Raw genomic sequence first — 17105 nt, forward strand, 5'->3', positions numbered from 1 at the left:
GCTGCAATCCTGTGTCCAGTTCTGGGCTCCCCAGTTCAATAGAGGCAGGGACCTGCTGGAGAGTCCAACAGAGACCCACGAGGATGCTTAGGGGACTTGGGCATCTCCCCTGGGAAGAGAGACTGAGAGCCCTGGGGCTGTTCAGTCTGGAAAGAGAAGGCTGAGAGGGATCTGATCAATGTCTATCAATAGCTGAGGGGTGGGTGTCAAGTGGAAGGGGCCAGGTTCTTTTGGGTGATGCACAGTAATAAGCCAAGGAACAACAGGAAAAAGCTGGAATGTAGAAGGTTCTACCTCAACATGAGGAGAAATTTCTTTACAGTGAGGTTGCTGGAGCCCTGGAGCAGACTGCCCAGGGAGGTTGTGGAGTCTCCTTGTCTGGAGACTTTCCAAACCCACCTGGATGCATTCCTGTGCAGACTGCCCTGAGTGATCCTGCTCTGGCAGGGGGCTTGGACCTGATGATCTCTGGAGGTCCCTTCCAACCTCTAATGTACTGTGATTTTCCCTGGAGGAGTTCAGAAAAAGCCTAGAATGGGTAACTAATGTTCGTTGGGGTTTTTTTGCAGTACAGGCCTAATGTGCTGGAGTTCCTGAACATTTAATTCATGTTGTTCCTAAAATGCCCATCCTAATATGAGTTATATTCATAACTTAGAGCATGTCCTGAGCTCTGAACAAATGCTTTTGGGCTTTGCGTCTTTCTTACTGTATGCTGAACTTCTGTTCACAAATCCCAAGTTTGTTGCAGTAATTATTATAAAACAATGTTCTGATAAAGAATCACAGAATTGTTTTGGTTGGAAAATACCCTCTAAGATCACTGACTCCAACCATCAACCACCATGGCCATCAAACCATGTCCCAAAGTGCCATGGCCACACATTTCTTGAATGTTGGAGATTAGGAACAATCTCCTCCCAGCAAGGGTTCTCAGGCACTGTCCCAGGCTGCCCAGGGAGGTGCTGCAGTCCCCATCCCTGGAGGGGTTTCACAGCTGCATGGATGTGGTGCTGAGGGACGTGGGGCAGTGGCAGTGGCTCAGCAGCAGGGCTGGGGCTGTGAGCTCTGGGGGAGTGCTTGGGCTTGGGGATCCCAGAGGTCTCTTCCAATCTCAAAGGTTCTATTTAATTGCACCATGCTCACTGAGTGCACCCTGCTGAACACAGTGCTGATGTGTGTGGTGTTTGCACATAACTGAGCCAGCTTTGGAAGCCCTGCGCTGGCTTCCAGCCCCCTGGGACAGAACTGAACTGAACTGAACTCGGAGCGTTCTTAACCTGTCACTGCCATCTAGCGCCAGAAAGTCACCACTGCCTCGGGGACCACTGACATTCAGGTCTGGTGAATGAGACACTGAGCACCTGGAGGGTGTGTTAGCAGGCACTAAGAATGCTTCTGTCACTTTGTGTAGCTGCAAGGCCAGGGCAAAGGCAGCATTCCCTGTAACCCTGCACACGCTGCACGTGGCTAATTAACCTTACAGGTGGATTAGGTGTGCATGGTTCCTATCTGAACTCTTGGGAGAGTCCATCCCAGAGCCACAGAGCTGCTGCAGACAGTGGAACATCTCCTGTGAGGCCAGGCTGAGGGAGCTCTGGGGCTTGGAGCTGGGAGCAGAGGAGCCTGAGGGCTGCCCTCATTGCTGGGGATAAAGATGTGCAGGGCTGGAGCCAGGCTCTGTCCAAGGACAGGCCAAGGAGCCCTGGGGGCAAGTTGGAGCAGAGGAGGTGCCAGGGGAACAGAAAGGAAAACTTTGTCCCTGTGAGGGTGCTGGAGCCTGGAGCAGGCTGCCCAGAGAGGTTGTGGAGTCTCCTGCTCTGGAGACTTTCCAACCCCACCTGGATTCCTGTGTGACCTGCCCTGGGTGACCCTGCTCTGGCAGAGGGGTTGGACTGGGTGATCCCTGGAGGTCCCTTCGGATCCTTCCCCAGCTTTGTTGCTCTTCTCTGGACCTGCTCCAGCCCCTCAATGTCCTTCTTGGAGTGAGGGCCCCAAAACTGAACCCAGCACTCAAGGTGCAGCCTCACCACTGCTGAGTACAGGGCACAATCCCTGCCCTGCTCCTGCTGCCCACACCATTGCTGACCCAGGCCAGGCTGCTGGTGGCCTTCTTGCCCACCTGGGCACACTCTGCATCATCTTCAGCTGCTGTCACCCAGCACCCCCAGGTCTTTCTCTGCTGGGCAGTTTCCAGCCACTGTGCCCCAAGCCTGGAACCTTTATGGGGTTATTGTGATCCAAGTGCAGAACCTCATCCCATTGGCCTCAGCCCATCCATCCATCCATCCATCCATCCATCCATCCATCCATCCATCCATCCATCCTCTCCAGATTGCTCTGCAGAGCCTTCCTACACTCCAGCAGATCAATACTGCCACCCAGTTTGGTGCCCTCTGCACTCACTGAGGGTGCCTCAATCCCTTCATCCATATCATTGATAAAGAGATCAATGATATGGATGATAAAGAGAACTGGCCCCAGGACTGAGCCCTGGGGAACAGCACTGATGACCACTCTGTAGAAAGTTTGAATGAATCAGAATCTTAGAGTGCTGTGTTCATCTGTCAGGAGATGAGAACATTACATGAACTAGGGAAAACCAAATGCTTCCAAGTAAGCATCTCATGGCAGTGGGGTGCACAGAGGAAGCTGACACATTTTCATCTTAATATCTAAGCCTTTGAGAACAGAAATAAACTCTGCTGAGGAGCTCTAGCTGCTGCTAGCTCTGCCTTACTATTTCTGGGGTTTTCTAGCAGGGGGTATGAGCCAGACTGCCTTCAGAAAATGCTAATCATAAATACTGGCTGCGGGGACAGGAGCCAGCACAGTGGTACCTGAGCAGATCAGCAGTTGATGCTAATGAACCTTTGGGAGATTTGGGGCTACAATGATTAAGAGCCATGTAAACACTATTAATGGATTGGACTTGCTGACTTGTCCCAGGTCAGGAGGGACAGGGATCTGCTGGAGAGAGTCCAAGGGAGGGCTACCAGGATGCTGAAGGGATTGGAGCACTGCCTGGGGAGGAGAGGCTGAGAGCCCTGGGGGTGGTTAGTCTGGAGAGGAGAAGACTGAGAGGGATCTGATCAATGTCTATCAATAGCTGAGGGGTGGGGGTCAGGAGGGAGGGGACAGGGACAGCCTCTGCTCAGTTGTGTCCTGGGATAGGACAAGGAACAATGGATGGAAACTGCAGCACAGGAGATTCCACCTCAACATGAGGAGGAACTTCTTCACTGGGAGGGTCCCAGAGCCCTGGAGCAGGCTGCCCAGAGAGGTTGTGGAGTCTCCTTCTCTGGAGCCTTTCCAGCCCTGTCTGGATGTGTTCCTGTGGGACCTGTGCTGGATTCTGTGGTCCTGCTCTGGCAGGGGGTTGGACTGGAAGATCTCCAGAGGTCCCTTCCAACTCCTAACTTCCTGTGAGCCTGTGAGTTTCACACAGAACTCTTCTTCCTGTTGTGTTTCTCTCAACAGAGCAGTTGGTGCTCTTTCAGACAGCAAGGATGTTGTAGAAGATCTCCTGAAGGGAAAACCCCTGGATTTGTCTTTTGAAGGAATTGATCACTTCAGTAATGCAGTTGGATTTGTGAAGCTGGCAGACAATGATCATACAGCTATGCTGAAGGAAATAGCAGGTACAGCTTGGCCACCTTCTTTCAGTGCTTGAAAGACTTTTTGACAACTTGAGTGATAATGGAGAACAAAGAGGAGTTGATGGTAATTTAGTCAAGGTTAATTTACCTTCAACAGCTGCAAAAGGATGTGAATTAATTACTGACAGTGCTGCTCTCTGATCTCTTTTTATGTAGTATATGTAAAAAACAGTGCAGGTTTGTAGATGGATGTAAAGACTCTCTCCTACTTGGTTTGGTCCAAGTACAGTCTGCTGTTTCTCAGCAAACACTGATACCCCTTTCAACTCCTGTATTCATCATAGGCTTAGGTTGGAAGGGACCTTAAAGACCATCTACTCTAGCCCCCCTGCCTCTCTCCTAGAGCTGGTTGCCCAAGGCCTCATCCAGCCTGGCCTTGAACACCCCCAGGGAGGAGGCATCCACAGCCTCCCTGGGCAACCTGTGCCAGCCTCACCACCCTCAGACTGCAGAACTTCTTCCTCAGCCCCACTCTAACCCTGCTCCCTCTCAACTTCAAATCATTCCCTCTTGTCCTGTCTCTAGACACCCTCAGTTAAAGTCCCTCTGCAGCCTTCCTGGAGGTCCCCTTCAAGTATTGGAAGGCAGCTCTAAGGTCTCTCCAGAGTCTTCTGTTCTGCAGGCTGAACACCCCCAGCTCCCTCTGCCTGTCCTCACAGCAGAGGATTATTGCTTGCTGACTTCAAGAACTCTCTGGTGCTGACTTGCAAAGTTACATAGTTCTGTCCTTGCAGTTCCTGCTGCCTAGACACTGAGAGGCAGGGCTGCTCAACCCTCTGCCATAGGCTGGGGAGGCTTTCAGTGTTGTGTTTGTTACTCACATCACTCTTCAGTCTTGGTGGATGAGCTGTAAGTTACCACTCCCCCATGTGTAAATGCCCACACACATCTATAGGGGTTGTTGTAGGCTTAGGATTTGCCCTCCCCCCCCAATAATCAGAGATTCACCCCCAGGACAGAGAGTTACCTCCAGGATAAATCACCAGCTCAGAAAAGATTTGGCAGCAAAGTGAAGCTGTATTTACAAAATGGACTAAATATGAAGTTCTGTAAGGTGGTAAAACATGTGCAAGATGTATTTACATACATTCACAGCTCAACAGTCAGAAGTACCCTCCTGGGCAGCCCAGGGAGAGACTGTTTCACCTCTTCCCCCCCAAAAGGAGGCTGACCACAGCCAAACCTGCTCCCTCTGCCCCACCTGCCTTCTCCTTAGTGCCACACAGATTCTCTCCTGGCAAGGCCACAGAGAGAAAGAGAGAGAGAAGTTGCAAGCAGAAGTGAGAGGTAAGAGAAAGGGCAAGAGCTGTCTGTGGTACAAAGTGTAAGATTTTCAACACACCAATGGAATGAAGTTAATTAATCTATTGCTGTCATTCTGTGTCCAATCCCTGACATTATTTATCCATTACTCAAAGTCTCTGTGTCTAAGCTAGGTACTAGCTCAGACTGTCACAGGGGTATACAGTGGGGATAGTACATTGGATATCAGGAAGTTCTTCACTGTGAGGGTGCTGGAACACTGGAACAGGTTGCCCAGGGAGGTGGTTGAGGTCCCTTCCCTGGAGATATTCAGGGTGAGGCTTGATAGGGCTCTGAGCAACCTGATCTAGTTGGGGATGTCCCTGCTGACTGCAGGGGGTTGGATGAGCTTTGGAGGTCCCTTCCAGCCTGGCCCATTCTATGAATCTATGAGAGATGGATTTCTACATACACTTCCATAGAAGTCAGAACTAAAACTGGCTTTTCCTGCAGCCCTGAAGGATCAGGGACATTCAGAAGAAGTACATGACTCCATGCCAGGCTAATGGAGTCAGATTCCGTACTGCTTTAGGCAGGGGGGGGTTGGAACTAGATGATCCTTGAGGTCCCTTCCAACCCTGACAATTCTGTGATGTTATGTTTTTTTGAGCAGTCTGGGGCATGTCTAATGTTAGTTACCTTCATGTAGTGATTAGGAAGCTACTGAAAGATGTGGCAAGTCCATGCTGCTGTGCTTGTGCACCAATACCTTCAAGAGCAGAGCTCTCAGTTCTGTCTTAACAGTGGAGCTGAGGCCTTTGCAGTCAGCTAAAATGCATCCAAAAATACATCTCAAGGCAGTAGGAGTATGTCTATAAAGGGAAAAGAGGACAAACATCAGGTGGGAAAGAGGAGCCAGAGCAAAGCAAGGCAGAGGGGGGGGTTATCTAGGAGTCTGTGTGTAACCCATGTGGTTGGCAGACACTAAACAGCCATTCTCTGCCTGGAATTCCTTGGTGTCCTTTCAAACCATTCCAGCAATTCCAAATATTCCTTGGAAAGAGTCTTTTCAATGGTGATGAATTCTCTCTTGTGCTCTGAGGAATGTGAGGTCACACTATTTTTTAATAGTGCAAGAACTCTCATGGGGCATGTTGCAGGGTAGCAAAGGCTGTGCTGTCACACACTCCAGACATGGAAAAGATTTCTGTGAGCACAGAGCTTTCTCCAGCAAGTCATCTTCACAAGGGCTTGTTTACAAGGGCAGCATGAGGGGCAATGGCTTGAGCTGGAAGAGGGGAAATTGAGACTGGAGATGAGAACAAAATGCTTGGCAGTGAGGGTGGTGAGACACTGGCACAGGTTGCCCAGGGAGGCTGTGGCTGCCTCCTCCCTGGAGGTGTTCAAGGCCAGGCTGGATGAGGCCTTGAGCAAGCTGTGCTGGTGGGAGGTGTCCCTGCCCATGGCAGGGGGTTGGAACTGGATGGTATCTTTAAGATCAGAATCACAGACTATTAGGGGTTTCAAGGGACCTCTAGAGTTCATCCAGTCCACCCTCCTGCCAAAGCAGGGTCACCCAGGGCAGGTCACACAGGAACAAATCCAGGTGGGTTTTGAATGTCTCCAGAGGAGACTCCACAACCTCTCTGGGCAGCCTGCTCCAGCCCTCCAGCACCCTCACACCAAAGAAGTTTCTCCTCGTGTTGAGGTGGAACTTCCTGGGTTCCAGTTTGTGTCCACTGCCCCTTGTTGTATCCCAGGACACCACTGAGCAGAGCCTGGCCCCTTCTTGCCCCCCACCCCTCAGATATTTGTAACCATTGATCAGATCCCCTCAGCCTTCTCTTCTGCAGGCTTAACAGCCCCTTCCAACCCAAACCATTCTATGATTAGTTTGGATTTCTGAAGTGCCTTCAGAAATTATTTAGGTTTGTTGTGTTTTGTTTTTTTTTTTTTTAACTTGGGTTTTAAAGAAAATTTGAATAGAAGACTATGAGCTTCTCTGCTTCCAAACTGGACACTGCTTTCGTATTTTAAGCAGGGCTCACCAGGGAAGTGTTTCTGATATTCAGTCTGGTGGAAGTTGAACAGTTCTTCAAGTTCCAGAAAGGCTTTGGGTTGCCAAAGGTTCTGCCCTTCATTTTCCAGTTTGACAGCCCTTCAGAACAGACAAACTGAGAGTGCAGTCACATTTAGCCCACAAGCAAACCTGAGCTTTCTTTATGAAGCATTACTGCTGGTACTCCCTGTGAGCATTCTTTGGTATATTGGAACTACAGAGAATCACAGAATGGGATTTCCTGTAAAATAAGGCTTGGATCCCAGCTGACCACAGCCCTGTCCATGTCTTTGCAATGCTTACTTTGAGGGTTACCTTCCTTGAGAACCATTCACCATCTCCTCTGGGATCCCTGGCTCCCACTGGCAGCTGCAGAGGTTTGTTGGCAACCACTGGCATACAGAGCTGCTGCAACTCAGCACTTACACAGAGGAGTCTGAAACCTTTTGCTTGCCCTTCCATGTCAACATATACATGGAATCACAGAATGGTTTGGGTTGGAAGGGACCTAAGAGATCATCCAGTTCCAACCCCTGCCATGGGCAGGGACACCTCCCACCAGCCCAGCTTGCTCAAGGCCTCATCCAGCCTGGCCTTGAGCACCTCAAGGGAGGAGGCATCCACAGCCTTCCTGGGCAACCTGTGCCAGTGTCTCACCACCTTCACTGCAAAGAATTGCTTCCTCATCTCCAGCCTCAATCTCCCCTCTCCCAGCTCAGAGCCATTGTCCCTCATCCTGTCACTCCCTGCCCGTATCACAAGGTCTGTCACACGATGCTCGTTGTGGTGTGGCCATGAGGGGGAGCTTGAATTTCACCAACAGGCAGGTAGTGATTGACCCTGCTTTGGGGCCTTGGTTTTTAAGGACTGTGTTAGGCTGAACATTTCAGTACATTGAGGCTGCACTAGACAGACTCCCAGCACACCTGAGGAGTGCCTTCCTGTAATGTCAGTCTCTAGAGATGACATTAAGTCTCAGCTCACTAAATGGATTTTCCTGACAGTCCTTACTAGCAGAGAAATGGAAGCAAACCATAGAACCATAGAATCATAGCATGGTCCAGGCTGGAAGGGAGCTCCAAAGCTCATCCAGTCCAACCCCCTGCAGTCAGCAGGGACATCCTCCACTAGATCAGGTTGTCCAGCACCCTGTTGAACCTCACCTTGAATATCTCCAGGGATGAGGCCTCAACCACCTCTCTGGGCAACCTGTTCCAGTGTTCCAGCAGCCTTCTGGTGCAGAACTTGTTCCTAACATCCATGAAACTAAAAGATCTTGTTGGGCAGAGACACTCACACTTCCATCTTCCTGGAAAATCAGCAAGTGTGCAAGGCCCAGTGCAGTCCCTCAGGGGTCAGTACTGGGACCAGTATTGTTCAGTATCTTCATCAGTGACCTGGCTGAGGGCACAGAGGCACTGTCAGCAGGTTTGCTGATGGCACCAAACTGGGAGCAGTGGCTGACAGCCCTCAGGTTGTGCTGCCATTCAGCCAGAGCTGGACAGGCTGAGAGCTGGGTGAGGAGAAACAGAATGAAATCAAACAAGACCAAATGTAGAGTCTGGCATCTGGGAAATAACAACCTCATGGACCAGGATAGGCTGGGGGCTGACTTTTGGAGAGCAAGTGATGTCCAGTGATAGGACAGGGGGCACTGGGGGCAAGCTGGAGCAAAGGAGATTGCATGTGAACATGAGGAAAAAACTTTGATGAGCTTTGGAGGTCCCTTCCAACCCAAACCATTCTATGATTCTATGACTCTGGGCAGCAAAAGCAGAAGTGCTGAGTATGAAGCCAGGTGGATCACAGAAGCAGAGTCTGGCCCCAGTTGTGCTGGGGATGTGTGCAGCCCCAGGGTGAATTCAGCTGGGCTTCACTGAACATTTTTCCCTTTGCCAGCTAATTTTAACCTGGTCAGTTTGCCAGTGCAGTTTGCTGTGTAGTGGAGTCCCCATCCCTGGAAGTGTTCAAGAAATGTGTGGGCATGGCTCTTTGGGATGTGGTTTAATGCCCATGGTGGTGTTGGGCTGATGGTTGGATTGGATGATCTCAGAGGGCTTTTCCAGCCCAAACAATTCTAGACAGGAGCAGTGGCAGGCATGGGGCTGGAGAGGAACAGTCTGTGCTGGCAGGGGTGCTGCTGTAGGAGCTGCTGCAAAGATTATCAAACCACACTTTTAGCATTGATTTGAGGGTGAGTAACATTGTTCTGGCTTCAGAGAGAAGGGAAGGAGTTTAAATCAGTTAATTTAGTTCACTTTAGTTCCAGATGGCTGAAACTAAGATAATTGAACTTTGCCTCTTATCAGTTGTTGAGAATTCCCCACGATGGAAAAGCTGAGAACTCAAACCTGTTGTCATTTGCCATGGCAATGATGGGTTTGTACAAAGTGAACAAAAGCTGCCAGTCCAGACCCATAACCATGGCCCTGGCAAGGGACTGCTGTGACATGTTAGGTTGCCTTCTAGTCTAGTTCTGGATCCTACTAATGTGTGTAGCAGAACTTTACTGGACTATAGAAACATGGCTCACCCACAGCAGGAAGAGAAGTGCTCTTTCAAGATGGAAGTGGCAATGTTCTGCTCCCTCCAGAATGTAATTCTTTATGTCAACAAATTTTCCCTCTGTACATGCTGTGGGGTGTGATGAATGTAAACAGCAGAGAAAAAACCCAACCATTGTGGTGTTGGTGCTTACCTATATGAAGGGCTGGCCCCAGCACACATGAGCAGTGTTGCCTTTTGATCTTACAGAATGTTCTGTGTGCAAGAATTCTCTGCAGGCTGGATGAGGAGTGGATTGAGAACAGCCTTGCAGAGAAGGGATTTGGGGTGCTGCTGCCTGAGGTGCTTGACATGAGCCAGCAATGGTTGCTGGCAGCCCAAAAAGCCACCCTTGTCCTGGGCTGCATGGAGAGCAGGGAGAGCAGCAGCACAGGGAGGGGATTCTGCCCCTCTGCTCTGCTCTGCTCAGACCCCACCTGCAGCACTGCCTCCAGCTCTGGGGCTTCCTAACACAAGAAGAACCTGGAACTGCTGGAGAGGGTCCAGAGGAGGCCACCAAGATAATCAGAGGGCTGGAGAACCTCTGCTATGAGGATACGCTAAGAGAGTTGGGGCTGTTCAGTCTGGAGAAGAGAAGGCTCCAGGGAGACCTCAGAGCAGCCTTCCAGTACCTGAAGGGGCTCTAGGAGAGCTGGGGAGGGACTTGTGACAAGGGCTGGGAGTGACAGGATGAGGGACAATGGCTTTGAGCTGGGAGAGGGGAGATTGAGACTGGAGATGAGGAAGCAATTCTTTCCAGTGAGGGTGGTGAGACACTGGCACAGGTTGCCCAGGGAGGCTGTGGCTGTCCTCCTCCCTGGAGGTGTTCAAGGCCAGGCTGGATGAGGCCTTGAGCAACCTGTGCTGGTGGGAGGTGTCCCTGCCCATGGCAGGGGGTTGGACCTGGAGGATCTGTAAGGCTCCTTCCATCCCAACTCATTCTGTGAATCTGTGCTGCTATAATTTTCTACTTCAGCTTTGCCCTACATGACATTTCTCTTCTTTGTAGGTCCCTTGCCTAGACAAATGCTGACATCAGGGGCAAACATTTTAGTGAAAATGGACAGTTGCTTTTATGGCCTAGTGGATCAGCAGCTGCTTTTATGAGTTTGTGCTCCCAACAGGTAATAGTTATTAAATACATTTTGCTGTGAAGCTCATCATTTTGTAACTTTCATGGGAATCACAGAATCTTAGAATGTTAAGGGTTGAAAGGGACCTCCAGATACCATTGAGTCCAACCCCCTGCCAGAGCAGGGTCACCCAGGGCAGGTCACACAGAAATGCATGCAGGCAAGTTTTAAATGTCTCCAGAGAAGCAGACTCCACAACCTCTCTGGGCAGCCTGCTCCAGGCCTCCAGCACCCTCACACCAAACAAGTTTCTCCTCATCTTGAGGTGGAACTTCCTGGGTTCCAGTTTGTGTCCGTTGCCTCTTGTCCTATCCCAGGACACCACTGAGCAGAGCCTGGCCCCTTCTTGCCCCCCACCCCTCAGAGTTTTGTAACCATTGATCAGATCCCTCTCAGCCTTCTCTTCTCCAGACTAAACAGCCCCAGGGCGCTCAGTCTCTCTTCACAGGGGACATGCTGAAGTCCCCTAATCATCCTCAGGGCTCTCCCCTGGATTCTCTCCAGCAGGTCTCTGTCCCTCTTGAACTCCAGAACTGGCCACAATCCTCCAGATGTGGTCTCACCAGGGCAGAGTAGAACATTAAGTGCTGTACTATTGGCAGATCTCTTTGCTCACCTTTTTTGTGTGTCCCATAACCAGGAGAAGAGGCCAGAGCAGGTGTGCAGGAGCAGTGGGATGAGAGAGGAGCTTGGCTTTGGAGCACTGTGCTGCCCTTCACTCTGCTGCTCTTCACACTGGTCTAACATTGTGATCAGCTGTGTGGAGAGAGCCAGAAAGAGTATTTTCAGTTTGCTAAGAAAGGCTGGCTGTGGGGTGCAGAGATGGCACATGCAAGGGAAGAACAAGAAGGGACATTGGGGTAGCAGCAGTAAGCAGAGAATCTGTCTGTAAGGGAAGGAATTTAAATTGTAGTAAGCAATTACTCAGTAAGGGCTGCAGCATCAATGGAATCTCTGCACCTTGCTGTTTCCTATGCTTTGCACACTCACTGTAGCTGTGTGTGAGACATCCACCAAGCCAACCAACTGTCTGCATGCCTGGCTCTGCACCTGGCCTTTGATGGCCCCTGGGTGGTTTATGAAGAGCTGGGTTTGTTACCATCCCTCTATACAGAAGATGCTCTGGTGCTGTGTGCAGTGAGGATGGATGTCCTGCTCGGGGTGCTCACTGCCTCTGTGCCTCTGAAGCACTCATTAGGAATCTCCACATTTGTTCCTTGATGCTAAAAATGCCAAACCTGGTTCTCTGAACACAAGGGCAGCAAATGCTCCCACAGTTCCATTTATATTCTCCTTCACCATTTGCTGCCAAGCACTGAATAAACTCTGAACAAGTTGGATAAATGCCTCATTAACTGCAGCATCAAAAGATGGGTTTGGTGCTTTCAAAGCAGATACTCTTACTCACTGCTTTCTGTGATCAGGAGAAACATTTAGGAAGGGTTGGAATGATTAAAGCCAGTAAAAGAGCCAAGCTTCATCAAGAAGTCCTTCAGGAGTTTCTATTTCAGTCTAGCACTTTGAGCCTTCCTGTTGTCATTGTTTGTCCCCCTGGAGCCTTCTCTTCTCCAGGCTGAACAGCCCCAACTCTCCCAGCCTGTCCCCACAGGGGAGGTTCTCCAGCCTCTGATCATCTTGGTGGCCTCCTCTGGACCCTCTCCAGCAGCTCCAGGTCCTTCTTGTGCTGGGGGCCCCAGAGCTGGAGGCAGTGCTGCAGGTGGGGTCTGAGCAGAGCAGAGCAGAGGGGCAGAATCCCCTCCCTGTGCTGCTGCTCTCCCTGCTCTGGATGCAGCTCAGCACACAGCTGCCTGCTGGGCTGCCAGGGACCATTGCTGGCTCCTGGGGAGTTTGTCACCCCCAAGGCCTTCTCCTCTAGACACTCTTGAGCCACTCCTTAGCCAGCCTGGGTTTGTGCTTGGGTCCCACAAACTGGAGCAGGGCAGATTGAGACTGGAGTTGAGGAAGGAATTCTTCCCCGTGAGGGTGGTGAGACACTGGCACAGGTTGCCCAGGGAGGCTGTGGATGTCCCCTGCCTGGGGGTGTTCAAGGCCAGGCTGGATGAGGCCTTGAGCAAGCTGGGCTGGTGGGAGGTGTCCCTGCCCATGGCAGGGGGGTTGGAACTGGATGATCTTGAAGGTTTCTTCCAACCCAAACCTATGACTCTATAAATCTAAGGCTTACCTTATTTATTGGCATCTGGGCTCAAAGTGGAGATGGCTTGGTCCAGCTGCTCCTTGGATCCTACTTTGTGGATCTTTCTCCTATGTAGATGTCTGGTGATGGAGAGAGACAGAACCTCCCATGCACACTGCTGACAGGTGCTTGAAGTGGCTCACTGATACATGGCAGTGGTACAGCACAGTGACAGCTCACTGTAGTAAGGCTTGAGTAACACACAACCAAACGACAGTAGAAGAACCATTAGGAAATTGGCTTCACTCTGGTTTGCCTTCTGGGACAGTGTAAAGCTGACAATTTGCAGAGAAATGCCAGCACTGATGGGGAGAAAGAAAGAGCCTCCTGCTCTGGAGAGATGAGAAGCAAGGCCTCACCTCCTGGAGGTAAAAGCCCCAGCATGTGAGGCAGGGACTGACCCTGGCTTAGCCATTCTTGTCCGTCAGGGATTGCTGAGCTGCCCAGGAGTTAGTAGTTTTTATCAGTCAGCAGCCAGGAACACTCCAGTTTGACACTGTCCTTCCTAATGGTCTTAATGGTAGGTCAGCAGAGTTTGGTCTTTGATGCAGCCTTTGATTATATATTCCTAGAATCATTGACTGGTTTTGGTTGGGAAAGCCCTCTGAGATGATCCAGTCCAACCAGCAACCCAACACCACCATGGCCACCAAACCATGGCCCCAGGTGCCATGGCCCCAGGTTTCTTGAACACCTCTAGGGGTGGGGACTCCACCACCTCCCTGGGCAGCCTGCTCCAGTGTCTGACCAACAGAATCATCGAACTGAAATTTTTGACACCCCCAGGTCCCTCAGCTGCTCCTCCCCAGCCCCATTCTCCAGATATTCCACCAGTCTTGTTGCCCTTCTCTGGACCTGCTCCAGCACCTCAATGTCCTTCCTGTAGTGAAGGTCCCAATATGGAACCCAACTCCAATATTGGAGGTGTCCTCAGCAATGCCAAGCACAGAGGCATAATCACTTCCCTGGAGCATATTTCAAGCATCACATGAGATCAAAATTATATTTATTTTAATGCATGGTTCTCCCCTCTGGTGACAATATAGTTGAGGTCATGATCAATAGCAGCATCTGAAGCAGATGGCTTTGGGCTCTTCATTGCCTTGGAAATTAGGTCCTGTAAGGCTCTAAAAGTGCATTACTCTCACTGTCAGGAAAGGGAGGGGGACCAGAAGAGCTTCTTTGTAAACCCCAGATTTCTGCTGACTGATTGCCAGCAGAATACTCTTAAAGTACCTGAAGGGAGGTTTGAGTGAGGCTGATGTTGGTCTCTTCTCTCTAGTCTCAGGTGGTAGAACAAGAAGAAATGTCCTGAAATTGTGCCAGGGGAGGGTTAGGTTGGAGATGAGGAAAAATGTCTTTGCTGCAAGAGTGGTCAGGGATTGGAAGAGGCTGCTCAGGGAGGTAGTGGAGTCCCCATCCCTGGAGGTGTTCGAGAAGCTGTAAATGTGCTTCAAGATATAGTTTAGTGGTCATGGGAGTTGGGTTATGATTGGACTTGACGATCCCATGATGACCCTTAATGATTCTATGAAAACACAACCAACTTACAAATGTTAACATGGCTTAACGTGACAGTTACAGAGTCATCCATGGTTGGGTTTTCTTCAGCTCCAAGAGTAAAGTCAAACAAAAAATGTCAGTACAGATACAGAATACTCTTTCTAAATTCTAAATCCTTGGATGGAAGGAACACGGTTTAGAGACCAGCAGAAATTAGTAGACTGGAAGACAACACACATGTGGAAGAGTTTTGCCTACCTAATGAAATCCTGAAAAAGGAGGAAGGTTCTCCTGCCATTCTACTGTACCCTGCTGAGACCACACCTGGAATACTGTGTCCAGTTTTGGGCTCCTCAAATCAAGAGAGACAGGGAACTGCTGGAGAGAGTCCAATGGAGGCTATGAGGGTGAGGAAGGGACTTGAATATCTCTCCTGTGGTGAAGAAAGGCTGAGAGCCTTGGGGCTGTTTAGCCTGGAGAAGTGAAGGCTGAGAGGGAACCTGATCAATGTCTATGAATATCTGAGGGGTGGATGCCAAGATGAAGGTGCCAGGCTCTTTTCAGGGGGCCCAGGACAAAGAGCAGTGAGTACAGACTGGAACACAAAGTGTTCCACCTCAGCATGAGGAGAAACTTCGGTGTGAGGGTGCTGGAGGCCTGGAGCAGGCTGCCCAGAGGGGTTGTGGAGTCTCCTTCTCTGGAAACTTTCCAGACCCACCTGGGTGTGTTCTGTGTAACCTGCCCTGGGTGACCCTGCTCTGGCAGGGGGTTGGACTGGATGATGTCTGGAGGTCCCTTCCAACCCTTCCCATTCTGTGATTCCATGAAGATGACCTTTTGTGTTCTGGAATGTGGCTCAATGTGCAGTTTTTCTCTGAACCATTCTGTACTGATCCAGCAGTTGTATTCCCAGCATGTAATGGTTCTGAGTCTCATGTTTCAGGTCTAATCATGGGCAAACAGTTGGGTGATGGGTTCAGCCCCATCCAGGGGAAGAGAGGCAGATGAGATTCAGCAGTTTGGACATTACAAACAAAAAGGCACAGAATGGTATCACTGATGGGAGATGGCTGAAAGCTGTCCAAAAATGTGTTCCAGGAAGTTACTGAGCTTGTAAAAATAGCTTTAATTTTCCTGGGGTATGCTGTGAAGCTGCAAACATTGGTCAGCCTGAGCCTAATAAGGCAAAACACAGATTGTGTTTGATTTGTCAGTCTAGCTCCTAATGTTGATGCCTGGGGGGATGGTGGCAGATCCTCATTTGTGGAGGCCCCTGGGCATTGTCTGCCTAGGATTCTTATCACTGCCCTCTAATTCTTTCAGTTCAGACAATCCCCATCAGAAGCTTTAACCTTCACATGTGTGATCAGTCTTCAAATCCGCTTTCACGCTGGCTCATAAGCCTGGAACTGTCTCTTGCCCACAGCATCCATGTTGCCTTCCACATTTCTTTAAAAACCCTTCTAGTGCCATTTCTTCCAAGAGCTGCGTGGATATTAATAGCTCTGCACTTCTTCCAACCTTCCTGTGCTCTCAGCTAAACATTTCATAGATTCACAGAATGGGTTGGGTTGGAAGGCACCTTAGATACCATCCAGTTCCAACCCCTGCCATGGGCAGGGACACCTCCCACCAGCCCAGGTAGCTCAAGGCCTCATCCAGCCTGGCCTTGAACACCTCCAGGGAGGAGGCAGCCACAGCCTCCCTGGGCAACCTGTGCCAGTATCTCCCCCCCTCACAGGAAAGAATTTCTTCCTCATCTCCAGTCTCAATCTCCCCTCTCTCAGCTCAAAGTCATTGTCCCTCATCCTGTCACTCCCAGCCCTTCTCCAAAGTCCCTCCCCAGCTCTCCTGGAGCCCCTTCAGGTACTGGAAGGCTGCTCTAAGGTCTCCCTGGAGCCTTCTGTTCTCCAGGCTGAACAGCCCCAACTCTCTCAGCCTGTTCCTGTACAGGGGAGTTTTTCCAGCCCTCTGATCACCTTCATCATTTTCCCTTATCTCTTTTTTTTCCCCTCCATCTCCTCAGACTGCTTTCTATTTTCATGATCTTTGAAGCAGGAACCATTGTGGCAGTTCTGTGCCTAAGTCACCATAACCAGCACAATGTCACAACTCCCCAGGTGCCAAACCCTGCAGTCCTGATGCTGTCTGTAGTAGCAGCCAGTGTGGCCATACTCCTGAGGCTGTGATGTTTAATAAGGTACTGCCAGGACAAAGCTGTGGGAGCAGCCTGGTCACCGTGAGCATGTGTGGGCACCCACACAGACCTGTTCAATTCAAACCAGCTGTCTCTGAACTCAGGCATCCTTTCCTCTGACCCAGCTTTGCATTAGCTGTTTTTCTTGACTAGCATGGCAGGGTATGACAGAAAGCCTCATTTAGAAGGATAACTGGAAGCAGATACTGACCAAGCTGTTGGCACAGAATGAAGGCAATGCAGGCCATGTGGTTGCTGTTCAGCAGTTAACTTAGGGACTGATCACAACACGTCATTCTCACAGAATCACAGAATGCTAGGGGCTGGAAGGGACCTCTGAAGATCATCCAGAGTCACCCAGAGTAAATCATCCAGGAGCACATCCAGGCAGGTTTCAATGCCTCCACAGATGGAGACTGCTCAACCTCTCTGGCAGCCTGCTCCAAGGAAACCATCCTGGAAGGGTATTACATGTTACATGGAACCTCCTGTGTTCCATTGCCCCTTGTCCTGTCACTGGGCACCACTGAGGAGAGCCTGGCTCCATCTTCCTGGCATTCAACCTTTAGCTATT

General features: G+C 50.3%; 1 protein-coding gene across 1 annotated transcript in view; it reads left to right on the forward strand.

Annotated features, from left to right (window-relative positions):
- AKAP7 (A-kinase anchoring protein 7) overlaps positions 1–17105 on the forward strand; it is a 112479-nt gene that overhangs the window by 16254 nt on the left and 79120 nt on the right. The window contains exon 5 of the mRNA XM_054393017.1: positions 3481–3641. Within this exon, the coding sequence (XP_054248992.1) occupies positions 3481–3641 (161 nt within the window). The remainder of the gene's footprint in view (positions 1–3480; positions 3642–17105) is intronic.

Source organism: Indicator indicator, chromosome 27 (genome assembly GCF_027791375.1).
Source record: "Indicator indicator isolate 239-I01 chromosome 27, UM_Iind_1.1, whole genome shotgun sequence".
NCBI classification, from domain to species: Eukaryota; Metazoa; Chordata; class Aves; order Piciformes; family Indicatoridae; genus Indicator; species Indicator indicator.